The sequence below is a fragment of the Rhincodon typus genome, chromosome 22 (assembly GCF_021869965.1).
Source record: "Rhincodon typus isolate 14 chromosome 22, sRhiTyp1.1, whole genome shotgun sequence".
NCBI lineage: Eukaryota > Metazoa > Chordata > Chondrichthyes > Orectolobiformes > Rhincodontidae > Rhincodon > Rhincodon typus.
The window spans coordinates 36,499,676-36,527,305 of record NC_063353.1 but is presented as its reverse complement, the minus strand read 5'-3'; the positions used below and the strand labels follow the sequence as shown (position 1 = coordinate 36,527,305).

The window sequence follows — 27,630 nt, the reverse complement described above, 5'->3', positions numbered from 1 at the left end:
TCCTGCTCCTCTGATGCTGCCTGGCCTGCTGTGTTCACCCAGCTCTACACCTTGTTAACCAAGAAATATATAGTAGGTTTTGTTTACTTGCTTTGATATACACACTTACTCCCAACTGAACTCACTCTACTAAACCTAAAACCTTGGAGGCAGGCTGGCAAAAATCCTTAAATGTTTATAGTGATATTGCTGGTGTTTAAACAGCTAAAACCAAGTCACTTAATAACAATGGCAACATTATCCACTGCTCATGCAGGCATGAGTACAAAAACAGTTTGGCCAGAACTCATTTAATAAATATCTTGGATTTCAGTGAGAATTAGACAAGTAAATCTTAATGAAAATGTAATGCTGGCAGCTGTACAGAAAAGTATGTTTTAACTGCTCTGGTTTATCTGTTACTATTTGTCACATATTTTTTCCTTCTGTTTAGCTCAACCATTCTAAGGCATCAGCCAGGAGAGCAACAAAATTTCCAGAAATAAAGCACTTACCGCCTGACAGCATAAAAAGATTCTCAAAACCTCTCTCGCATAATGTTGTGGCAGCCTGACTAGCTATCCGTTCATCTTCATCATAAAGCAGAATGATTTTCCCGGATGCATTTTTCTAAGTTCAGTTATTAAGGCAGCTAGTATCATCTTAAATTGACAAACTTCAAGTTGATGTCAAATAAGTAGTAAAGACGGTTAACCCAAATTAACCAGGTTAGTGGGAATGAAGAAAGGGAGGAGGGTGAAACATACAAAGGCGCAACATTCTGAATCCAAATTTTCACCTACAAGCTGTTTTGTTGCATAACAATAAAAAGCTATCTGTAAATTGGGATATCAGAATGGCACTAAAGATGGGAAGATTGGGTTTAAAAAAAAACATTGGGAAATTTCTTCTATCTGCTAAGGGCTGGATTTAAAAACCAGGTTCTTATGGTTGAAGGACAGTGATAAAATTTCAGACACAAACATGAACATCTCTTCTCCCATTGTTGCTCCAGGGTTTGGGTGGGTGGAGAGAAAGAAAATGAAAGGGAGCTTTATTTTACATTTTGCCTATATTATGCAATAGCTTTTGGTTTGTCCAATAGGTCAAAGGTTTCCTAATTAAGAAAAATATTAATTGACCACCAACTGGAACTGATGGATAAAAGGGAGGTGATGGGGGGAGGTGGGGGGAGCGGGTAGTGCAGAAGATGGACAAACTAAATTTCTTTCTAATACAGCTTCAGTTATACGAACTGCAACTTGAACAGCATTACATTCCTGGTGGTGGCGCTGCATTGATTTATCACACTGTCCCTTACTCTGTGTGACCATCAAATCTGCCCATTCTGATGAAACATAAATTGGGGAAACAACACCCCATTTTCTGCCCAGGCACCTTACAGCCATCAGGATTCAATTTTGAGTTTAACAAGTGCAGAGTATGTACAAGATCAAACCTAATCACCTGCGTTAGACTCTCCAAATAGATAAGAGATTGGGAACCTAATTTCAGAAGCAGGTCACTTAGTGCACAGATCTGAAGATTTAAAGGATACGTATTCTAGAATCTCCTTTGTATACGGGTTCATTGTCCTGGACAACATTGCTACAGGATAACTGTAGGCTGAAAGGCAAGGGTAAACAATTTCAGTTGAGCGTGGATTAAGCAGTTTTAAGTTAACAGTGCAAGTTTTACAACAAGAGTCGATCCTCATAAATAAAAATCCTGTATCTAGTATGTGTCAGTTATATTTTGCAGTGTAATACATTCAAAGTGAAAATCCTTCTCCCAGTTACACTTGCTCAATTGACTGAGATGTCATTTACATAAAAGCTAATTGCAACTAATCATTCAACAATATTGACTGTGTACAATATACAATGTCACGGAACAGGACACCAATAGTCAGTACAAGTTCAGACTCAGAAAAGCAGTGAATCTTAGTAATGCTTAAAAGAGAGATAACATTCTCAGGCTAGTTTCTCTTACATTTCCACAATGACCTTCCATCCAGAATACACTGCTGTCCTAAGGAGTATTGGGGCAAAATATCTTTAAATTACGGAATAATTTAATTGCAAAGTGTGTTATCCATGTGATACTAATACTTTAGAAAAGGTTAGTGAGTACTAAATGACTGTTGGTATTTAATATCTTCTACTTAAGGTAAGAAATACACATGTTCGATACTAAAGGTCAATTCTATTGTAAAGTTTTATAGTTTTATAGTACAATTTACTCTCTGATTCAAAGGTTCAACAGCATGTACTAGGAATTTGAGCAGAAAGGACAGTTCAAATCACAGGATTTTTATCTATTAGCCCTACGAGCATATGTGCCATCATACCCTGAATCCTTAAGCACTGATGACATACAAAGGTTTTATTTTAGATATATTATGTACAGCCTCATACCTCTGCTTTATTTTCTATTAATTGGGAAGAAGGGACAATATTGTGGTGATGCATAAGAAATGTTAACACAATATTCTGACCAAAATACTGAAATAAGGCAAAAAAAAGAAACAAATAAAAAGAAAATAATCTTTGATATAAGAGAGTTCATATTTCAATGACATGACTAAGCTGTAAAAATACCAGAATATGTTTTCACCTTTGTTGCATGAGCAGTGAGCTGGCAGAGAAGAACACCTACCAATTATAGTACCTGTTCCATTGAGATCTTTGGAGTGAAAATAAATCAGGCAGATGCTTTAACAGTTGGATAATCCAGTAAATACAGCTAACAGACAAAGGTGAGTTTTTGCTCTATTCTATCAATTTATCACGGGAAGCTGTACTGGTCAATAGCTATACTAATCACTATAACCTAAATCAAATATATGACTATTTAAACTGCATCCCCATGTATTATACCGGTGATTAACATAATTTTCATCTATATCTATTACCTCCAATAATGTGACAGTGATCATAGGCATCACGGTCTCGTACATCCAAAAGCAAGTAAGGGCAGTCCGGGTATGGTCCAGCTGTTTTTTCTGGACAGGGACAGAGCTCAGGTTGGGACAATTTCTGATTCTCTTTCTCCAGATCAATTTCCCCAACACCACTTATAACACTACAGAGAAAAATAAAAACTGTTGACAAATCACACAGCAGTCTTTACCGCAATTATCAAACACTAATATTTAATTTTTAAAGGAAAAATTTTGAAAACGTATACAGATATTTTTTGGACAAACGAACAATAAGTGTTTAGAAATTCTACACCTAATCCCACAGCAGCTTATTTTGTAAAGTACTGTACAGGAGAGAAATTATTCAAAAATATTAGGAATATTCCCTGTTCAATAGTCAGTCTACACTGACCTCTGCAAGCACAACAATTAGAATGTAACAACTTACATCAATTGCCTCGAATTTAGGCAGGAAGAAACAATTAAAAAGGAATCAGTCAGGATTTACTTTCACGATCCCTATCTTGTGACTCCTGTTCAAAAATCTACATGTCACCAGGAGTAAATTCAAATCAAAACGACAGTTGATCACTTAAGAAATGAGGATGATTCTGTGTCATGATTGTCAAGGCATCTGTAAACCATTACTTGGAAATTTTTCAAACAATTATTAAAAATTTTTACAGACTACCAACCTATCTGCAAGAAGTGTTCATGATTTAGTTATTTTTTTCTTTATTCTTTCATGAGACGTGGTTATTGCTGGTAAGGTCAGCATTTAGGCCCATCCCTAATTGTTCTTGAACTGAGTGGGTTGCTCAGGCATTTCAGAGGGCAATTAACCTTGAACCACATTACTGTGGGTCCAGTGTCACATGTAGGCCAGACCAAACAAGGGCAGCAGTTTTATTTCCCTAAAGAATATTAGTGAACCAAACTGGTTTTTATGACAATCAATGGTATTTTTGTGACACCAGTACTGAGACTAAGGACAGAAAAATTGAAGGGGAAATGGGCAGACTATTCATCTCTCCCTGTTAGAAAGTTGCTAGCTAGCTAATGTACCAAAAAGTCTGGTCTTCAGTCACATTGCACTATGAGTGGGTTAAATTAGTGAATAGTGGGAAGTCCCACCTCCCAGCCATCAGACCTGTTAGTGCCAGAGCTCAGTAGCAAGTGTTAACAGGACTGCAGGCAGGCTCACAAAGGAGGCCTGATGGATCCCAGAATGAGGTTAGTCAGGGACATTAGGTGGGTAGCATTTGCTACCCCTTTAAGGGATGGGGTATGGGTTTTGAAGTATAAGTGGATGGAAAGGAAGGGGAGGGCTGTTATCATGACAAAGGCCAAATGCCAAATACAGTCAAACCCTTCCTTCCTGCTGTTTTAATAATTTAAAAGTGAAAAGGGTTGTTGACTCATGCCTGCTTGTCTTGTTTTTTTATGCCATTTTAAGCGACATATGCTGATGATTTCAGCACCCACCCACCTTCTCTGTTTCAGGTGCAAGCTTGGGATAGACGGGCAAGTGGTGAACTAGCCATCTGATCTAATTTATATGCTGTCACTGAAAACACAGCCTGCAGGTATACAATATCTGGCCTAGCTTTCAATTCCAGATTTATTAATTGAATTTCAATTCCACCACCTACTGTGGTGAGATTTGACCCCTTGTATACAAAGCATTAGTTTGGGCCTTTGGATTATTAATCTAGTGCCATTAACTCTATGCCACTCACCTTACCTATATCTGAATGAGTGTTATGATTTAACATTTCATCGGGCTGAAATGAAACAGCTAGCTGAAAAAGTTAGTACTATTGCCCTTTAAGATGCTGATTGACTCCATGGGATTCTGGATATTCAGAATTTTACTTTGCTTTTTAAAAAATAACATCATTTATCTACCCAGAATTCATTCCTCAATATGAAACTAAAGCTACAGAAGGTCATTTTACAAAGACCTTCCCCAATTTTCAGGCAAGTGAAACTATTATTCTGTGATAATAAAGAGAATCATCATCATGATCTTTTTCCAGCATAACAATCCTCACCTTTGGAGGGTAGAGCGGACTGAAAATGGTTTGTCAACTGAATCCTCATTACTTGTTAGTTCTATAGGGGATTTCTGCTGCACTTCCACAGGACTTCGTTCCTCATTATCCTTAATTGCAAGGAGCTCAGGCTCTGGTGCAGAAAGCACTGAATTTGAACCTGGGTGAAAAAAACAATGTAAAACTAAGCCTAAAAAATTCAGAGGATTTCTATATGCCAATTCAAAATTAGGAAGGTAAAAACTTTTAGATACATTTCATTAAATAAGTTGCATTAGAAAAATACATTAGCAGATGTGATGTGTTGCCTATTGTCATGTCCTTTTCTATTTATAAACAAGGTAAAGTACCTTATTAAATCCTTTACCGTATAAAAATTTAGTGATTTCTTCTAATTGTAGACAATTCTATGGAATAGATAACCAAAGATATGTCATACCAACCTTCTTCCCGTTGTTGTTCGACAAACACCCGTTCACCTTGTTCATTCACAGAAGCCACCTGTAGCACCTAAGGATATCACAAAGTCAAGAGAAATAGAAAGATTGTATTAAATTTTCTGAAGGAACAAGTTTTTAAAATTTATTTCTCTTCAATTTTTTGCAACTACAATTGCACGTTTTGCAAGTGCTCTCCATGTGCACTATAGTACTGCATACTAAGGAGTAGAACATAGAACTGTACAGCACAGTATAGGCCCTTCGGCCCACGATATTGTGCTGAACTTTTACCCTAAACCTAAGGCCTATCTAACCTCCACCCCTACCTAATTGCAACGTCACTAGTTTCACTCAGAATTTCGTAGATTTCATAATCTGCAAGACTGTGACTCAACTTGTTTATAGCTATCATCAGAACCAAACATTATATTATAGGATGAATCTTATTGAGTAGCATTTACATCAGATTTGAGGATACTGAGGGGAATATCAGAAGGCTATCCAACCTTAAGATGCCAACAAACTTCTCTTTAACCTCCAACATTTTCTAGAGCCCAAGGCCCCTAAATTGCCTCACCTGGAAGAAATGTTATTTGTATATGTTTAAAATTAGCGTCCTGAATTTGTGGGTTTTAGTGACGTCTCTTATATAATGGACAGACCAAACAAAAGTTGGGTGATCACTTCACAGAACATGCCTTTCACGGGGCGACCTTCAGGTTCCATTCACATGTAATTCCAATTTTTTACCTGATATTGACCTCTCTGTTCCATCCCTCTTACACTGTGGCAGAAAAGCTCAATGCAAAATTGAGGTAAAGCACTGTATTTGTCAATTAGGTGTTTTCATTCTTCCAAATTTAATACTATGTTAACAATTCCAAATATAACCTTGGCTCCCAGTTTTTACTTTATGTTTCTATTAAATATAACAACTAATATTTACATTGAACATAGATTGTAAGAAAACTTACTAAGGTTCTTCACAAGTGCATTATAAAACAAAGTAAGATCTATGAACCACGTAAGGAGATATTTAGTTGGATGACCAAAAGGTTGATCAAAAAGGTAGATTTTAAAGGACAGTATCAAAGGAGAGGCAGAGAGATGTCAGGAGTGAATTCCACAGCTCGGAGTATAGGCAACAAAGGGTGCAGCCACCAATTGTGGTGTAGTTAAACAAGGGATGCACAAGAAACTAGAATAAGAGCAGTGTAGATATGACAAAGGGTTGTGAGGTTGGAGATTACAGAAATAGGAAGTGACATGGCCTTGCAGGGATTTGAAAATAAAAATTAGAATTTTAAAATTAAAATGTTGTTTGACTAGGATCCAATATAGGTCTTGGAGGACAGATTTTTTTTTAATACTTCATTTACTGGATTTGGGTATCACTGGCAAGGCCAGAATTTATTGGATAGCCCTAACTGCCCTCAAGAAAGTAGAGGATGAGCCTCCTTCTTGACCTGAGCAATCCATGGGGGATGTGGGAATGGGACTTGCTGCAAGTTAGGAGACAGACAGCAGAGTTTTAGATGGGCTTAAGTGTAAAGAGGGTAGAATTTGGGAAACCTACCAAGAGTGCATTGGAATAGTCAAATCTAAAGGTAATAGCTTGATGAAAGAGGGCTTCACAGTAGATGGTTGGAGATAGGTAAAGTCAGTCTATGCTATGGAAGTGGAAATAGGCAAAAACTTAATAATGGCATGAGCATGGGTGGGAGGCTCATCTCAGGGTGAAATGTGAGACTAACTTGTATACAGACAAGTCTACTCTCACACTGTTGTCAGAGCAATGGATGGAGTCAGTAGCTAGGAAAAGAGTTTGGACTGAGATGAAAGAAATTTCTGCCCAATCAGTCAAGGACGCAATCTGATAATTTATCAACAGTGTAAGGCATCAAGAGAGATAGAGCTGGATGGCATCAGTGCATGGTAAAAAAAAAAATGCTGTGCTTTTTAGATAATGCTGCTGAACAGCAGCATGTAGATGAAAATAAGGTGAGGCCAAGATTAGAACCTTGGGAAACAACAAAGGCAACAGTTTGGGAGCCAGAAGAGAAGCCATGAATAGATAAATAACAATGCCATAGAATAAATGTCATGGGGGCAGTACGGTGGCTCATTGGTTAGCACTGCTGACTCTCAGCGCCAGGGACCCGGGTTCGATTCCACCATCGGGTGACTGTCTGTGTGGAGTCTGCACATTCTCCCAGTGTCTGCGTGGATTTCCTCCGGTTGCTCTGGTTTCCTCCCAAAGATGTGCAGGCTAGGTGGATTGGCCATGCTAAATTGCCCGTAGAGTTCAGGGATGTGTAGATTAGGTGGGTTATAGAGGAATGGTTCTGGGTGGGATGCTCCAAGGGTCAATGTCGACTTGTTGGGCCGAAGGGCCTGTTTCCACACTGTAGGAATTCTATGATCTATGAATAAGACTAGAAAAGGAATAAGAATAGTTCCACCCAGTTGGTTACAATGGACAGGCCTTGGAAGAGGATGGTATGATCAACTACATCAAATGCTACAGACAATTCAAAAAAGGAAGGAAAATTTACTTTCATCACAGATACTGACTTTTTCCTTACACCATTTTCTCTTTTTGTATTTATTTGCTCCTGCCTTTCACTCAATCCCTTTTGGTAATTCCTCCCTTCTCGCTTTTCTCTTTGTCTGTAAATGCTCAATAGCTGTTGTGACTCGAATCTTTTCCAGTTCTGATGACAGGTCAGCAACTTGAAATATTAACTTTGCATCTATCTCCACAAGTTTGCCCGATCTCCTGAATATTTCCAGTGTTTTCTAACCTTATATCTTAAACCTCACCAGTTAAGACAGTGTAGGACAGATACAAATCAAGAAAAACGAAGGAGAGAAAATATCTTGAAAATAATCTTTTTAAAGAAATATTAATGAAATTATACTTCTGAGTTAATGTTGTAAACTTTATATTCTTTGATCTAAGTCTTTAAAACTGAAAAACTGAGAGGAATAACATCTCTTTATTATTACAATCTTACAGGGCATTTACTTTATTGTTGCCAAAAAAGAAATAATATAAACATTATCTAACCATGACAAAGAAATGCATCTATATTGAAACTTAAATGATAAAATATTTCAATTATGACATCTCATGTATCCCATTAGGCAACAAACCATAAATGGGAGCACTTACCAGTTGGGCAAATGTGGTGACTTTCAATCTTTTGAATAATTCATCTCTTTTATATCTATAATCTATTCGGAGGAAAAAAAGGAAATTAAAATATTATTCAAAATCCTCATTTCAATACTGCAAAATGTACAAAAGCTTAATTTTGCAAAGAAGATCCATTTTGCAACAAACAATTTTAGGAGGGTATGGGAAGATATCTACTCTGTGGACATGGAGACCCCAAATCAAATGCTAAATACTTAACTATACTGATTATATTTGTAGTACAATAAGGTGATCTTGACCTTGGATCAATGAGTTGATTGTGAACTATTAATTATTGACGTGGATATCCAACCTTTCACTCAGCTTTTGTCACTCAGGGACCTATCCACTGATTGCTTATTTCAACAGTATTCTGAGCCAGGCTAAATATTCCCATTAACAGACACATTATACAAAGGAAGGAAGTAATAACTGGAAACAATGTGGAAAATAATTTACTGTACTCTTGTAGCAGTTAGACAACTCCTGCATTTAAATATGGAATACAATTGGAGGGGTTGAATGATTATGCTAAGAAAATATACTGGTATTTAACAGGATCAAGCTCAATACTAGTTTGTTGGTTTTACCTCTGTTTCAATAATTGGTTAGATATTTATTGAACACACTGTGTAATGTGTTACTTACAACGAAAGGTCAAACTATTTAAATTGTCAGACTTCATATAGTGTATAAAGCAATGCAAAAACTGTATAAAGTTTATTTATATTAATAATTTCAGGCTTAATCAGAATTTGTCCTTGTCCAGTTGGGACAGCAGTGGCTTATTTTTCTCTAGATTGTTTTAAATATTAGCTATCATATAATGCCAAAGAATTCGGCAAGCCTGAATTCAGTTTTCCTCAATTTTGGACTGCTTTAGATGACTTCATATCATGCTTGTGACATGAAACCTTTTAATTCATCCATACTGGCAAGTCAGTCTAAGACAGGTGAAAAGGTCAAAGAAAATTTAAAACACTTTAAAAAGTTTATATTAAACTCAGAATGGTGCTGGGAGAGGCAAATACAAAATTGTTGGCTTGGTATAACAAATATCTGTCAAGCTTTCGACTGCTCTCTTCCTTTCACTCTAATTCTATGTTGGATTTGAAGCTTTTCCTAACAGGGAGTGTACTTCTGCAATTTCACCAAACTTTCTTCATGAATCTTCTCTTCATGCAATTCTAACCAGCACATCTTCACCATTGCACTTCACTGTTTTATCATTCCCTTTAGAATAGTTACCATTGAGCTTGCACAAATAAAACAAAGAACTCGCTTACCTTGATCTTGCTTACCATTTGGTGATCTGTCACAGCTCATGGTTGACATTATGCAGGTTTATTTTCAGGCTAACCTGATGTTCATAAAGTATTTTCTATTTTAGCTGCTGAAAAACACCAGCTTACTGATGTTACTTACAACATCAATTTTGAGTCTTCCTATAGGTTGCTAATAATGGACTATACACTGAAAATGTTGTGCTAAGTTTGCACATCTTCTTCTATGGAATGACTTTATCTTGGATAACTAAAGGGCCTTTTATTGAAGGCTATTCATTAAGCACTTGGGTTACCTGCAACATAATGAAGTTACTGTGTTGACCAATGTAATTAGCTGTGTTAACAAAAGAGGCAGTATCGCTTATCCATGAGAAAATCTGGCAACTTTTCAGAGTCCATCTACAATTCCTTTCACGAAGGGAAAAGTACCAATACAGGTTTACAAATTTAATAAACTGCCTTTTGTAAGATCACTGGTTACTTGCAGAAAAATTCAACATAAAGAGTTGTTTAAAATTCTTTCCTAGAAAACAAAATTTGTTAAAAAGGAAAACTATTTCTTTAGCTCAGATATGTGCCTGACATGGTGAATTTCTGACATCTAAACTACTTAGAAAAGGTACTAGAAGAAGGTTTGCAATTGCAAAGCTTCAGTATTAAGTACAATAAACAGTTCTCCCAAATCACAGAGAAATCAGATTAGTCACCCCAGGTATGCTGTAGTGTGTAACCCTATCAATCAATCAGTCAGTTACAACATAACACTAGAGAAGTCTGGATGGACATCATTTACACCATTCAGGAGCAAAATGGTGCTTGGAAAATGTTTCTTTCACTTTTTTAATTGTATTTTCATGTGTTTATATTCCACATTCATTTTTTGATTACATGGCAAGGAAGGTATATTAATTCATTAACTTTCTGCACACTGTTCTGCATATGGGAGGTGCAAGGAGATTAAAAGAGTTTGAGTATTTCATTTGGTCTTGTTCTTGTGGATGGGATTGGGAGAAAGAGGTACAGAAAAAAAGTGCTTTACATGGCAAAAACTCTGCTGGTTTGCATTTTAGTCATAATATTTGTTTGGATAATAATAGTGATCATACTTTAAAATAATTTATTAGTTGCTAACTAGTGATACATTTTGAAGATACAATAAACAAAGTTCTTTCTGTTTCTCTCTCCACAGATATTGCCAGACCTACTGAGTTTCTCTAGCACATTGTGTTGGTTTCTCTTCTTAACCTGTTTTTAATGTGTTGTTCTTGTTTCCCATTTTTGCCTTTTGCACCTGTTGCCAAACTTTTCAAAAACAAACATCTCATCTGAAGCCAAGGACCAGTGTGATAGCTAGTTGGGAATGTCATTTTAGCTTCCTGTTCATTTTAAACATTTATGTCATATACCATTCTAAACCATTCATCACTTGCCATCTCAGTACAATTATTCCTGAATTGGAAAAATAATTACTTACTCTTTCTTAATTCTTCAATTTTTTCCATGTACTTTGAAAGGCTGTGGCCTGCAAAAATTAAGTATTTAAATTAAAATAAATCAGAAGTAAGAATGATTATGCATCAAGGATATTAAATTATCATTCAGAACTAATGCAGGAACACTAAAATGTTTTGTTAAAACAAGCGTTAATAGGCTATGTCATTACTTTTCAGAGGATGTTACTTTTCTAGCTGCTGACCGATAATGGGGCCGTCAATTATCCTAACTTAACTAGGACAGTAACAGTGTAGAGAACAATGAGGAGGTTTTTATAAAAGTGATAAGGCCAAGTACCTTAGGTAAAATGTCACCACCAATGTTTCTTCCTATGCTGGTCTTGGGACTTTCCAGTAGTTTGTGAAGGATGAGCCTCAAATAAGTCTCAGCAGAAGATGCACTCATCTTGGGCAACATGCTAAGATTTATGACATCTTAGTAACAATATAATAGTTACATTATATTGTTGGTCACAGGAAAAGATGACATGACTGCCTCCAAGTGGAACCGTCCAAGACTCAGGACTCCCCAGCAGCTTCGTTATATATCACAGAAGCTTCAGCTGAGGTACTAGATTAACCACTTTATATCCACTATCTCATAACAACTCACCTCTAAGCTCTTTTTCCCTTAGTTAACACATTATATAATGATATAAAGGATTATATGACATTTCCCACTACCTCTTCACCCCTCTGACTTCACAAATTCAGGCAGACTGGTGGTTTGATAATTCTCCCAGAATGTGCTCATTCTGGATTTAGAAGATCAAGAAGATATTGAGTTGAAGATTGCTGACGCTGATGCTGAACACCATTGGTAATCCATTACCTTACGCGGACGACCTTTGATTTCACAGATGTCCTTCATGGCATACAGTTGTGCTGAAGAAAGAAGTAGTTTCATCCTTAGTACCATGTACTGGCCATGCACCTAATCCCTCTCAAGAGGTTGGACATTGTGGACATTTTCATCACGCCCTGTGTTCTTTTTCCCGGTTTTCTAAGATAGTAGATTCTTTTCACACCAATGGTAGAGTGTTCTGCCTTACCACTATGTGTAGCAGACAGCTGTGCTACCAGTAGTGGTTTGAATCAAAGTTCAATGATCTCAGATGGACCATATTGCTTAATGTTAGCAATAGTATTCAATTGTTGTCTCAAGTTTTCTTGAGAGTTATCTTTGGATGATCCTTCAGTGGTATCAGGGATGGAAAACATTGCCTGCAGCCTTGTGAAATTTGTGGCTTCTTTCATACTGAAACTGTGAAATAAATCTCGCACTCCAACAAGCGATTCTGCCTAGTCAAGCCTCTTCTTAGGTTCAGTCATTAATCTTGGAAGGCCTATGAACTCCCTAGTGACTGTGTTATACACCAGCACGCAGAGATTCAACTTAGCTGATGGATTAACCCTTTTTATATCAATTATCTTACTCAGACGTATTACTGAAATGTATGCATGAGAACTTTTGTTTCCAACTCAATAAGGAAGCAAAGTTGTATCTAGTTCCGGCTCGTGAAATTGGTCAAATGAAGCAATGCTACAATGGGGAAGCTTTTGAGGAACAATAATTATAACAATGAGTTTGCACTGTTATGGTAAAAGGACAAGTGACAACGAAGCGAAAAAATACTTAACTTGAGGAGATCTAACATCAATTAGTTGAATACCAAGTGAATTGGCAAGGCAGCAAGTGAATAATGGGAGGTATTCAGGTTTAGAAGACATTTGCATAAAGGGGAAAAGAAATAGCTTTCCCTGGATGACAAAAGAGATGGAGAGAGAGTATAATGAGACCGCAAAAGGTGACTTGTCTCACATGTAAGGTTTGCAATATAGCACAGAACTAAGCTAAATATCAAAAGTACACAGAAACAGAGATGAGGAGGAATTTCTTCTCTCAGAGGGTTGACTGTCTTTGGAACTCCTTGTCACAGAGAGCTGTGGGAGCAGAGTTCCTGTGTATATTTAAGGCTGAGATATATAGATTTTGACCAGTAGGGGAATCCAAGGTTACGGAGAAAGGGCAGGAAAGTGGTCTTGAGGAGTGTTGGATCAGCCATGATCCTATTGAATGTCAGAGCAGGCTCGAAGGGCTGAATGGCCTATTTTTATTCCTTATGGTCTTACGGTCTGACTAGCAGCTGACATAAAAGGAAACATGAATGCCTTTTATAAACATATTAATAGTGAAAAAAATCGCCAAAGGAATAGTGGGGTCAATTAGGAACCAAAAGGACGAAAATTGTATGAAGGTAAAGAACATGACTAAGTTGCAAAGTGAGTACTTTGCATTTGTGTTCACTACAGGAGAATGTCATCAATGTAGGAATAAAAGTTAATTGCAATATTGGACAAATAAAGATGATAAAGAGTACATTTTTAAAAAGGTTCACAATCCTCAAGTTATACGGGTCACTCAGCATGAATGGATGCATCCAAAGTTACTGATGGAAGGAAGGGTGGAAAGCTGGAGAAGCAATTCTTCTTTATGTATGGGAGTGAGGTGGGAAGATTGGAGGGTTGTAAATTCTCTATGGCTACTAAAAACGTTGCACGAGGGGCACATGGATAAACCTGACAACTACACAGCATTCTGTGGGGAGCTTGGAGAATCAATAATCCAAATCAAAATTGCTATTTAGAAAAATTAGAATAAATGAAATTCAGCACAGGTTTACCAAAAGTAAAATGGGTTTGATTAACTTAATTGAATGAAGGTAGCATGATTGATGTCATGAATATGAAACTTTCAACAGCATTTGAAAAAGTACCACAAAATATCCTTGTTAGAAAAGTTAAAGCCTCCTGTGATTAAATGGACAGTGATAGTGTGGATATAAAATTGGCTAAAGAACTGCAAGCAGAGAGTAATGGAATTGTTATTTATCAGATTAGAAGGAAGTATGCAATGGTAAAAACTGAACGATCTGTGGATGCTTGAAATCAGACACAAAAGAAATTGCTGGAAAAACTCAGCAGGTCTGGCAGTGTCCTGTGAAGGAAAATCGGAGATAACATTTTTCGGTCCAGTGACCCCTCCCCAGAACACCTCCTCAGTGTTCTAAGGAAGGGTCACTGGACCCGGAATGTCAACTCTGATTTCTCTCCATAGATGCTGCCAGACCTGCTGAAATGTACAATAGGGTTGCCCAAGTGACAGTATTAGAACCACTATTCTATACAACAGAAGCAAGGAACACGAGTAAAACTTTCAGCCCCTCGAGCTTTTTCGGCCATTCTAGATCATGATTCACGTCTATCTCAATCCTATTTTTCTGTTCTGTTCCCATATTCTTGTTTTCATGATTATCTAGAAATCGATCTATTTCAGTCTTGAACTGTCAATGACTGAACATCCATGGCCCTCCAGGATGTTCAATTTCAAAGATTTACTGCTAAGTGAAGAAATTCCTCCTAATCTCAGTCCTAAACAGTTTGTCCCTTATTTTGGGACGGTATTTCCTGGATTTGAATATTTGGAATAATTTCAAAGTTTGGTGATTACGGGAATTTTGGAAATACAGCCAGTAAAAAGTGAGCAGGACAATCACAGTCTTCAGGAAAACTGAATGGTGAAACAGACAGACACCTTGCAGATTATATTTAATGTAAAGAAACGAAGCATTAATTAATACATTTTGGCTGGAAAAATGAGGAGAGAGCTTGGAGTTTATGCAGACAAATGTTTAAAAGGTGGCAGGACAAGTATGGAAGGCTAGTACAGAGAGAAATATTTATTTTAAAATGTTTATTTTAAAAAAGGCAGATGGTACAAAAGCAAGGAAGATATGCTAAACCTTTATAATATGCTGGCAAAATATCAGCTGGAGTTTTGTGCCCAATTCTGATGACTGAATATTAAGAAGGATCACAAGATGTTGGAAGTGAAGATGTAGAAAAGATTTACTAGAATTATATCAGGAATGTGGAACTTCAGTTACGTGGGAAGACTGGAGAAGCTCAGACTGTCTCCTTTGAGAAGAGAGTTTTAGAAAGAGATTTGATAGAGGTGTTCAAAAATATGAACAGATTTTGATAGAATAAATATGCAGTAACTATTTTCAGTGTCAATAATCAGGTTTAAGGTGATAGCAATAAAAATTAGAGGCAATGTAAAGAAATACTTATGTTTCCAAAGCAAGCTGTGATTGGAAACACACTGCCTGAAAGAATGGTGGAAGCAAACTCAGTTGCAACATTCAATAAGGAATTGGCTAAATGCTTGAAGGGTAATAATTTACAGGTTACAGGGGCAGACCAGGCATAAATCGGGCAACTTAACAGAACAGCTAGCATGGGAACAATGGTCTGCTTCTGTACTATTTATTCCAAATACTTATCACCATTTCAATGGAATAACAGGTGTAATTTCCCCTCCCGGGTGTGGAGTAAGGAATCACAACATCAGAAAATATTGTGTGGATGATAAAATCTGATTCTCGATATCCAAACAGGATTTTCCAATTTTCTCCACAAGCCATAATGGCAAATTCATAAACTCTCCACTGAGCAGCAGCTACCTTATTTCCATGTATTTACATTGTATTAAAAATCCCAACCACCTGATTTGTATCCTACTTCCAAATTTCCTCACCTTTACTGAGAAACTAGATTGCACCAATTCCTGACATGTAAATCAGAGGGGGAAGCTGGCGCCTGCAGTTTGTAAAATGTTTGGTCCAGCAATTACTACCACAGCACAATGTCCCTGCACGCTCCATGGCCCTACACCCTTCATCTATACAAGTCAGCATCAGCAAACCAGCCACAAAAACACAAGTTACTGGAAAAGCTCAGCAGGTCTGGTAGCATCTGTGAATAGAAATGAGACTTAAAGTTTCGTGTCCGGTGACCCTTTCTCAGAACTTTCTCAGCAAACCAACAGCCTCGCACAGCATCAGACCTGCTCTTGGACCAACTAATGCATCACTTCAGCCCTTCACCACTTTATTCTGAAGGTCAGAGACACATGTTGCATGCTTCTGACAGATTGCTTTGTGTGCAAGGACACATACACTTCACGAATCTGTACAGGGTGAATTTTATCACTCTTAGCTTGCTTTCTCAGTGCTCACTCACTTTACCACTTACTCAGAAGCTGCCAGCTGTCTTCTTCTTAGTACACATTCACTCACATGAGCGGTGATTTACTGGCTGCAAGCCTCAGTGTGGCCCAGATTACTTTCTTAGTGCAATTAGTGCTCAGTTATGGACTGTCAGCATTTTCATTTTAGCACAGAGGAAAAGTGTTGTGTATTTATTTAAGTATGTTGGACAGTCATTTAAGAGTCTGATCATGTTTCGCAATGATAACATAAGCCATTTAGGAGGGAAACAGTTTAGTCTAACTTGCTGCATTGTAGAATGAACACCTCTTTAATAAAAGCTCTTGCTGTTCTAAACGCAGCAGCCCCTAGTCCTTCTCGAAACGTCACAGAGAGACAGGCAGCTTGAGATGGTAAAGAGCACTGAACAGTCATTCTATCCATCAGGCAGGGTGTGGATATGTTGCTGTATACGATTGTACCATGTTAATGGCAGACCAGCAGTCTACACAGCAAACACATTGCATGCACTTCAGGCAAATGGCCATGCGTTGAAGTCAAAGCAGAGCAGTCCTTAGTGGGGTGAAGGTGGAACTACAATGAATTAGGGCCACTGCCACAGTCAGCAAAAGGGCTTATCTGATTACATGGCAGGCTATAGTCAGTCAGGCACTTGTCCTACTAGAGTCCAGGGATTAGACCATACACAATCCTGCAGATCATGTGCAAGCAGTTCAGGGATTACAGATAGGTCAGTCAGGTACTGTTGAGACATTGATCCAGGGAGAGGACTGGGCCAACTTCTTTTGCAATGAAGTAAGTGAGGGGATTGAATATGATGGAAGAGGATGAAAGAGATATTAGTATTGATACATGGAGTAGGAGTAGTTGTGAGGTGCCCCAGTGAGTGAGTAGGAAATGCAGAGGGGCAGGAATGGAGTTGACATAATACGTGCAATATTGAGAGATGTAGTCCATAAGCCTTGGTGAGAAATGAGTGTGATGGCTGAGTTAGAGTGAGTGCTGACCCCCTGAGTGAGGTAGCAGGGAGAATATGGTGGCACTTGCCCTTAAAGAGTGTAGAAGATCACTGACCTTCTTCCTGCACCATCTAGCATCTCACTTCACATGCAGCACAGCAATGATTCCTACAGCAATTCCTACAGTTACATATTGAAATATATTTGTATTAATTTGTTTCACTTTTTTATGTGCTGTTGCTTATTGAAGTGTGTGTGTGGTGGTCTAGAGGGAAAAGAACTGCCATCCTCTTCACTACCATGTCCAGATCAAATTCATTAGGTTCCTGCCTGTCAAGCCAGGAGCTAGTTGGTCTTTCTTCAGGGCTATGAGTTCAACATTGAGACTTAAGCACCTGACTGGAAGTGGTGTGCAGATGACTTTAAATAGGGCGCCATAGGTATATATGCTGAAAGCTCCCCGAGTGGTGAGTAATTCCATTCTGCCTAATGTCTCAGCTGTGTGTTATATTTACCATTCATTAATTTCTGATTTCACTGAAATGACTGATCTTACATTAATATGCTTTGCATGCCTTCCTCATGAATCATTTACTAGATGAAAATACTTTAATTAGCTAAAAAGGTGGATATTTTCTGTAAGCTCTTCATACCATATCCCCTTACAGCAAGGTCCGTTCTTTTCACTTGACATTGCTTTCCAAGCACGCATGCCTTTTTGAAGTGCCCAATCCATATTCTCTGTTTTAATGCTAAATGAAAATTCAATGAGTTTACCATTGGTTTCTGCATCTGGGATGTATCATATTGACTCCTGTGGTACTTTATTCACCAGTTCCTCATCACATCCTAAATCTCTCCAGCACTGCAAACCCAATCCAACATCACATATTCCCTAGAATGCAGTTTCACGACTGATTTTTCGTGAGTGACTTTGTCCACAACCTGAACGTTTAAAAAACTAAAGTGTCAGAAGCTCCACTATTAAATGAGATTTGTTAAATAATATTTTCTCTCCTAAACCCTTTCTGGTCATGAACTATATCTTAATATTTTCAAATGCTATGTATACCTTCAAGGCAATATAATTTACAGTCTGCAAAAGATGGAAGAGATTGGCCATAATTTTGAACCTGCCATGTATGGCCAGCAGACAGAAGACAATTTCATTTCTTTGATAAGCAACAGCACATAACAAAATGAAACAAATTAATACAAACATACTTCAATATGTAACTCTACCATCAGAAGAATTTTACTAAGATATATTCCTTCTTAAAATGTAAGTTTTGTGTAAAGAATGGCCTATTTCAGCAGTCTTTTTCATTAATTTAATAACACTTTACTGCAGCAGCAGAGAAGTGAATAATTTCACTCGACATTTTAATAGAAACTTATCATTTGCCATTAATAACTTATTTCATAAGAAGGTTAGAGAGATGTAATAGCATTTTTGAGCAAACATGTGGTAAATTAAAATAAACTGATGTTTAATCCTTCCAATACATGACTTGTGTAAGAAAATAGAAATTAACTTGCCTTTATATAGTGCTTTTCATATTCCAAGGAACATTACAACCAACGAAGTACTTTTGAAGTGTAGTTACTACTGTCATACAGGCAAACCTGGCAGCCAACTTGCCCAAACAATAATATTGCAGAATAAATTGGATAATCCTGATTTTTTGGGGGAAGTGGTGGCTAACAGTGTGAATAGTGACTGTCTTTGGATGTTATTTACATAGACTTCCAGATACATTTAATAAAGTCACTCAAAGAAATTGTTAGAGGAAGTTGAATTTGATAAAACTGAAGACAAATTATTGACTTGGATATGAAATCGGTTGAATAGCCCACACACACACACGCAAATGGGAAGAAATTACAGTGCAGCTATTATATACCTGGTTGGACCTCACTGTGCATCTCAGGAAAAATATGTCGATCTCAGAGAGAGTATGACATAAATATACCAGAATGATGCCTGAACTCTTAAGGGTTAAATAGGGCAGATTATAAAAACTAGGGTTGTATTCCCACGAGTTTAGAAGGTAAGGGGCAGGAACAGTAGCTTAGATGACAAGAAACTATTTCTACTCATTGAAAAACATAGAATGATGGGGCATAGTGTAAAATTTAAAGCAAGGCCATTAAGCATGAAGTTAGGAAGTACTTCTGCACAAAAATTAATTGAAGTTTAAAACACACTTTCACAAACAGCTGGTTCAATTATTAATTTTAATCCAAGATTGATTAGAAAAAGTTATTTCATTACTTTTTGTTATCTAAAAGTATTGGGGATATGGGGCAAAGTCAAATGTAAGCAGTTACTGATCAGTAATGGTCTAATTGAATTGTAGAACAGGGAGGAGGGGCTAAATGGAGTACTTCTGTTCCTACATTCCTAAACTTTTTCCAGGACACCAGAAGAATTTAGCTATTCTTTTTTATACAGTGTCCTGGGATTCCTTGCATTCACCTCAGCAGGCATATGACTTTGGTTTAACACATCACTCAAAATAAGCCATCTCCTGATGTTTAACACTCCTTCAGTACTGCACTGAAGTCTCAGCCTAGATTATGCTTTCATCTCTCTGGAGTAGAGATTGATCCACAACATCTTGCCCCAAAGAAGAGAATGCTGGATTAAGTTAAGGCTGGTAAATATTTTGAGCATTTCTTTTACAGTGTTATTATGAACCTGCAGCATTCATGCATCTTAAGGTGGTATTACCACACCACTGGTTGTTACACAGAAACAGGGGTAGGGCAATTGGGCCAAGCGTGATCCCCATTTAGCTTTGAACCAGGAGACCTGGAATCAGGTCCCACTTGCTCCAGAAGCAGTTCTGACAAGTTGGCTAGAAAATATCTGTATCTAAATTCTGATTTCTTCCGCTCACTACATAATTTTAATACCTGATTTCCAGGAAACTTTCCATCTGGATTTTTAATTCATCAGTTAATTTTGCACAAGAAACTTCCAGGAGCAATATGTCCGACATTCTTTCCACTGCTTGTGTGATGTTTTTTCATCAATTGCTTTTAATCAGATTAACTTTTACGCAACTTGGAAGCCAACATCCTATCAATTTTCTTAATAAAAACCGAAAGAACTGTGGGTGGTGAAAATCAGAAACAAAAACATAAATTGCTGGCAAATTGCTGGACCCTTCAGGAAGTGTCAACAGACCTGAAACGTTAACTCTGATTTCTCTTCATAGATGCTGCCAGACCTGCTCAACATTTCCAGCAATTTCTGTTTTTATTGCTATCAAATTTATTACTTGCTTTAAACATTGAAATCTGATCACTCTTTAACATTTATAATTTTGAGGAATACACGCTAAATTCAAAACTTCTTATAAATAAAACTCTTTATTTGTATCATTCCAACCAACCATCAATGAACTCTCTCCTAGTCTAATGCATCAAGACAAGGAGGTGTTCTTAAAGCTCTGCATAAAAAATACTGACCAGGAGCCCATACAATTAGAGTATAAATATGGTGCAGTACAACTTGAAGGTTGAAGTTGCATTTGATGAATGAGCACAAAATGGGTGATATTTAATCAGCTCTTGTTGTAAACATCACCTTAATTGCCTTTCCACTGACTTCAGTGACCTACCAATCAGATTGTGTCCATTTAATGGGTAGTTGATGGCCTAGTGGTATTATGACTAGACTATTAATTGAGAAACTTAGCTAATGTTCTGGGGATCTATATTTGAATCCCGCCACAGCAGATGGTGGAATTTGAATTCAACAAAGAAAAATCTGGAATTAAGAATCTACTGATGACCATGAAATCATTGCCAATTGTTAGAGAAACCCATCTGGTTTACTAACGTCCTTCAGAGAAGGTAATCTGCCACCCTCACCTTGTCTGGCCTACATGTGACTCTAGACCCACAGCAATGTGGTTGACTCTCAACTGCCCTCTGAAATGGCCTAGCAAGCCATTCAATCGCTACAAAATCTCAAAGCAATGAAACCGGATGGATCACCTGGCATCGACGTAGGCACTGGAAAAGACAACGGCAGAAACAGCCCTGTCAACCCTGCAGAGTCCTCCTTACTAACAACTGGAGGCTAGTGCCAAAATTGGGACAGCTGTCTCACAGACTAGTCAAGCAACAACCAGACATTGTCATACTCATGGAATCATACCTTACAGACAATGTCCCAGACACGACCATCACCATCCCTGGATATGACACAGACATGACCATCACCATCCCTGGATATGACCCAGACACGACCATCACCATCCCTGGATATGACCCAGACACGACCATCACCATCCCTGGATATGTCCTGTCCCAGCAGCAGGACAGACCGGATAGAGGTGGGGGGCACAGTGGTATAAAGTCAAGAGTGAGTTGCCCTGGGAGTCCTCAACATTGACTCCGGATCCCATGAAGTCTCTTGGCTTCATGTTAAAACATGGGCAAGGAAACCTCCTGCTGATTACCACATACCATCGTCCCTCAGCTGACAAATCGGTACTCCTCCATTTTGAACAACACTTGGAGGAAGCATTTAGGATGGCAAGGGCACAAAATGTACTCTGGGTGGGGGATTTGAATGTCCACCACCAACAGTGGCTCGGCAGCAGTACTACAGATCAAGCTGTTTGGGTCCGAAAGGACATAGCTGCTAGACGGGGTCTGTGGCAGGTGGTGAGGGAACCAACAAAAGGGAAAAATATTCTTGACCTCATCTGGTCAGAAGCTGGGAATACTGCGGCGAGTAATTCACCTCCTGACTCCTCAAAGCCTGTCCACCATCTATAAAGGCACAAGTCAGGAGTGTGATGGAACACTCCAAACTTGCCTGGATGAGTGCAGCCCCAAAAACACTCAAGCTGTTTGACATCATCCAGGACAAAGCAGCCTGCTTGATTGGCACTATATCCACAAGCATCCACTCCCTCCACCACTAACGCTCAGTAGCAGCAGTGTGTACTTTCTACGAGATGCACTGCAGAAATTCACCAAAGATCCTCAGGCAGCACCTACGACCACTTCCATCTAGAAGGACAAGGGCAGCAGATATGTGGGAACGCCACCACCTTCATGTTCCCCTCCAAGCCACTCACCATTCTGATTTAGAAATATATCGTCGTTCCTTCATCGTTGCTGGGTCAAAATCTTGGAATCCCCTCCCTAATGGCATAGTGGGTAAACCCACAGCAGGTGGACTGCAACAGTTCAAGAAGGCAGCTCACTATCACCTTCTCAAGGGCAACTAGGAACAGGCAATAAATGCTGGCCAGCCAGAGATACCCACATCCCACAAATGAATAAAAGAAAATTTATGTCCTGGCCAAAACTGCAAGAACACGTGTACGTTATTTGATGAAAACCAACATGAATCCTACCTATTTAATTGAATCCAAGATGCCCTATACTAACAAGGCTTTTCCTTAATTACAGAGATTAGGGTCTAATTGATCTCCAACTACAATTTCAGTTCTGGTTTCAGTACAGAAGCCACAGCAACTTTCATACCAAGCTGAACAAAATCAGAAGAGAAGAAAAGCTTGAGACTTTCAGGTTTCTTAATAGCACCAGAGGGGGAAGGAAGATTTAGGAAAGATTAGGCTTCTTCTGCCTGAGACTGAAATGTTCCTCAACTCAAGCTCTCCTAAACTTCCCTTCTCCAATTCATCCATATGCAGCTAACCCAGAGACAACCATGCTACCAGTTTGGTCAAATTAGAAGTGGTTTGCATGGCTGTGATTCCTACTGATGATACTCTCAGATTTTATATAATCTGCCTAATCATGGAAAACATGTTATTGACGTATAATTAGCAGTAAAGTAAAATCCACTATCATTGCATTTCAAAACAGATGTTCATCAATTACATATTATACATTTCGTTCACTGCACTTTAAATTAAATCGGCCAAGATAGGTGAAGGAAAGCAAACCTTTGGGAAAGAAAATAAATCATCTCTCAACGCTCCCTCACATCTCACCTTCATCAAGAATGTTATGTCAAGGCTGCAGTGGGTCTCAGAAGCAGTCTGACATGATCAATTCATGAAATTTGCTAGTGTGTCAATGCTCTTTGAATACTGTACCATCATCTTCTAACATGCTTTTTCCATTCCCTTTTGTTATAAGCATAGCAATTTCTGGACCAAAAAGATGGAAAGGTTATTTAGTCCATCATGCTTCTGTCAGTGCAACATCAATATTGGAGCTGCCCATTCTAATTTCATACCTCTGCTTTTTCTATGCCATTTAGTGACTTTCTTGAAGGATCTCCCAATTCTCTTAAATGTTTCATGGAAAATAAAATATTTCACATCCTGATAAGATTATCTAGATTTTGTTTTGTAATGCCCGCAGAATATTAAGCCCGAGTTGACAAATCAAGGCAATTATTTAGTCTACTTACCAGTATCAATTCGTGCTCGAACATAATGATACTTTGGATTTGGTACAACTCTTTTCTTCAGAAACTATGGAGAAATAAAACGACAAAAATAGTTACTACAAAAACAGCAAGTTGCATGAATTTTAAGCAACGACAGAAATGTAGAGAATGAACTGCATTTCAACAAATGATTGGGCAGAGGGAGGGATCCAGAGAAAAGGATGGAGGATTTTGAGAGAGGGAGAGAAAATGATGGGCATGAGAACTTAAGCCCAAAGGAGGTGGAGTCAAGTTGGCAACTCATTTTGCACTGCTCCTGAACTCGGATAGAGTGGTGTTATTTTCCTTGGAGCGGAGCACAGCAGAACGAGAGGGGACGTGATTGAGATGGTAAAATTATGAGAGGCAATAGATAGAGGCAGGAAGAAACGTTTCACTTTGATAAAGGGATCAATGACCAGGAAGCATAGATTTAAGGTAATTAAGGTTTGGAGGAGATCATAGAATCACTGCAGTTTGGAAGCTGGCCATTCGGCCCATTGAGTCCACATCGACCCTCTGAACAGCATCCTACCCACACCCACCCCATCCCTGTAACCATGCATTTCCCATGGCTAATCCATATAGCCTGCACATCCTTGGACACTATGGACAATTTAGCATGGCCAATGCACCTAACCTGCATGTCTTTGGACTGTGGGAGTTAACCCTTAAAGACACAGGGAGAACGTGCAAACTCCATATAGTCGCCTGAGAAGGAAATATTTTTTCATGCAAAGGGTGGGTGGGAATCTGGAACTCACTGACCATAAGGGTCATTGAGGCAGAAGCCGTCATAACATCTAGGAATAATCTGGATGTGCACTTGTGATGCCAAGGCATACAAAGTTAAAGGCCAAGAGCTGGAAAAGAGGATCAGAATAGTTAGGTGGTTATTTTTGACCAGCGCAAAGTCAATAGCCGAAGGGCCTAAATCTGTGCTGCAAACCGCTGACGCTATGACTGAGGGCACAACATACAAGGTGGAAGATGGAGGGCACAGGGCAAGTGATGACAAGGGTGTCGCCAGGGATGGCCGAAGACACAGCAGGGTCAACAAGAAGAATGGCGAGGGCACAAAGGAAAGGGCTGGGTGGAACGGCTCATCAAGGGGTGTGGGAGAGAAACGAGGGTCGTGGATATATAGATGTTGATGGGGAGGAGGGGGTCAGCCAAGCTCTGAGGCCTACACAGTCGGATAGCCGTGTGCCCCCCTTCCCATCCCCTGACAGACAAGAACTCCAGGCTCTCCACAAACCTCAGGATTCCCAATCGAACTCTTCACTGACATTGCTTAACCCTCAGCCTCCGGCTCCTTCGATCGACCAAACAAACAATAAATTAATTAATAAATAAATTCATTAAAGCCCTGACCAACCAAGCAGCAAAAACCGCCACTGACATTTAAACATACTTCCGATTGGCCGCTGCGTTCGAAAAGGACCAACGAGGAGGCAGCTTATTCCTGGGTGCCGTTACTAGGGCGGGCGGCGGTTGCTGGGGCAACGCCTGAGACGCCCTGGCTCAAACTGGGGGAGAAATATTGTCCGTAACAAAGGTGGCCGCCTATACTCTCATTTCATTTCATCCACTTTCATTCAAAGTTTTTTTTTTAAGATACATTGTGAGGGGAAAAGAAGTTGGTGCATGGATGTTGGCTTTTCTTTCACAAAAATAGAGCCAGGACTCCACGAAACTGTCAAAAGGGCTTTGCCGCCAACTCCGGACAGCAAAAGAACCAAAGGAGGCTCGTGAATTTTCTGCCGCAGCTTGTTATGATTTGAAATGCACAGTCTGGAAAAGGAAATGGGTACAGATTTATTAACTTTCTTTAAATGGACCTGGAGAAACAAGAGTAAAAAATGCAGGGTTATTGTAAAAGGTAGGGAAATGCAACAACTGGATGGCTCTTTCAAAGAGCTGCACAAACTTAATGGGTCGAATGGTCGTCTTCTCTGCTGTGTCACTCACTGATTCTACAGTACCTAATAGGATTAAACATTACTTGCTAATTCTGGTACATTTTGCTTGCGTGATTCGTTTATGTAGTTTTATCAACTGAGGCAATTTTTTTAGCTGTGAACTTTGAAAGCTTAATGTTATGACTTGTTCTCAGGAGTTTGAAATAATCACGATTGTCGAATTAAAATGTTGGAACTTCCGTGTTTTATTTTGCTGTTCTCCATATAACTGGTCAACTGATGGTTCCTGGGCTCTGCAGTAAAGCAATAAAATATGAAACTCTGGGTATACATCCTCATAACAACATTATTTATTTACAAATAATATAACAGTGATTTCATAGAATCCCTACAGTGCAGGTTGAGGCCATTCAGCTTATTGATTCTGCACTGACCCTCTGAAGAACATCCCACTCAACCCCCATATTTACCATGAGGTTGGGATATTTACAGTACTTACTAGCCTGCAATTCCCCGGACTTTACAGGGCAATTGAGCATGGTCAATCAAGCTAATCTGCACATCTTTGGACTGTGGGAGGAAACCAGAGCACCAGAGACACAGGGAGAATGTGCAAACTCTACACAGGCAGTCTCCCAAGGCTGGAATCGGACCTGTGTCCCTTCCACTGTGAGGTATCAGTGCAAACCACTGTGCCATCCTAATTTCAATTTTTAACATATTGGATTTTCAAAACGTTTATTGATTATAAATATATATTTATCCCATTATATCTAACAGACTGGGCTTCCAAAAAGCGTAACCTCGATTTATTTTCCATTCCAGGGGTAGGCGATGGCCTAGTGGTATTATTGCTAGACTATTAATCCGGAAACCCAGCTGATGTTCTGGGTACCCGGGTTTGAATCCCACCACGGCAGATGGTGGAATTTGAATTCAAAAAAAAAGTCTGGAATTAAGAATCTACTGATCACTATGAATCCATTGTCGATTGTCGGAAAAACCCATCTGGTTCTCTAGTGCCCTTCAGGGAAGGAAATCTGCCATCCTTACCCGGTTTGGCCTACATGTGACTCCAGACCCACAGCAATATGGTTGACTCTCAATTGCCCTCTGAAATGGCCTAACAAGCAACTCAGTTGTACAAATCGCTACGAAGTCTCACAGAAATGAAACTGGACAGATCACCTGGCATCAACCTAAGCACTAGAAAAAACAACGGCAGAAACAACCCTGTTGACCCTACAATGTCCTCCTCACTAACATCTGAGGGTTAGTGCCAAAATTGGGAGAGATGTCTCACAGACTAGTTAAGCAACAGCCTGATGTGGTCATACTCACAGAATCATACCTTGCAGACAATGTCCCAGCCACCACCATCACCATCCCTGGATATGTCCTGACCCATCAGCAAGACAGACCCAGCAGAGGTGGCAGCACAGCGGTATACAGTCGATAGCGTGTTGCTCTAGGAGTCCTCAACATTGACTCTGGACCCCGTGAAGCTCATGGCTTCAAGTTAAACGTGGGCAAGGAAACCTCTTGCTGATTACAACATACTGTCCTCCCTCAGCTGATGATTCAGTACTCCTCAATGTTGAACAACACTTAGAGGAATCACTGAGGATGGCAAGGGCACCAAATGTACTCTAGGTGGGGGATTTCAATGGCAAGAGTGGCTTGGCAGCAGTACTACTGATTGAGCTGGTGGGGTCCTAAAGGACATAGCTGCTAGACTGAGTCTGCAGCAGGTGGTGAGGGAACCAACAAGAGGGAAAAGCATACTTGACCTCATCCTTACTAATCTGCCAGCTGCAGTTGCATCTGTCCATGACAGTACCAGTAAGAGTGACCATTGCACAGTCCTTGTGGA

The 27,630-nt window shown here is 39.1% G+C and overlaps 2 protein-coding genes across 4 annotated transcripts in view; one reads left to right on the top strand and one right to left on the bottom strand.

Annotated features, from left to right (window-relative positions):
- LOC109915918 (carboxypeptidase A1-like) overlaps nucleotides 1-11,401 on the top strand; it is a 51,765-nt gene extending 40,364 nt beyond the window's left edge. Inside the window, exons 11-12 of one of the 3 annotated variants that reach the window (XM_048610331.1) lie at nucleotides 2,613-2,737; nucleotides 11,071-11,401. In XM_048610331.1, the coding sequence (XP_048466288.1) occupies nucleotides 2,613-2,710 (98 nt within the window). In that variant the 3' untranslated portion in view covers nucleotides 2,711-2,737; nucleotides 11,071-11,401. Of the gene's footprint in view, nucleotides 1-433; nucleotides 1,161-2,612; nucleotides 2,901-11,070 lie in introns of those variants that run through there. The other 2 variants (XM_020515595.2, XM_048610334.1) reach the window with 2 other exon arrangements.
- The window catches only part of cep41 (centrosomal protein 41), a 37,170-nt gene extending 11,914 nt beyond the window's left edge, over nucleotides 1-25,256 (bottom strand). The window contains exons 1-9 of the mRNA XM_020515594.2: nucleotides 25,094-25,256; nucleotides 23,818-23,881; nucleotides 11,356-11,403; nucleotides 8,572-8,633; nucleotides 5,400-5,466; nucleotides 4,957-5,116; nucleotides 2,894-3,063; nucleotides 1,538-1,605; nucleotides 495-609 (exon numbers count right to left, since the gene is read on the bottom strand). Of these exons, the coding sequence (XP_020371183.1) occupies nucleotides 495-609; nucleotides 1,538-1,605; nucleotides 2,894-3,063; nucleotides 4,957-5,116; nucleotides 5,400-5,466; nucleotides 8,572-8,633; nucleotides 11,356-11,403; nucleotides 23,818-23,881; nucleotides 25,094-25,126 (787 nt within the window). The 5' untranslated portion in view covers nucleotides 25,127-25,256. The remainder of the gene's footprint in view (nucleotides 1-494; nucleotides 610-1,537; nucleotides 1,606-2,893; nucleotides 3,064-4,956; nucleotides 5,117-5,399; nucleotides 5,467-8,571; nucleotides 8,634-11,355; nucleotides 11,404-23,817; nucleotides 23,882-25,093) is intronic.
- Nucleotides 25,257-27,630: the final 2,374 nt, after the last annotated feature.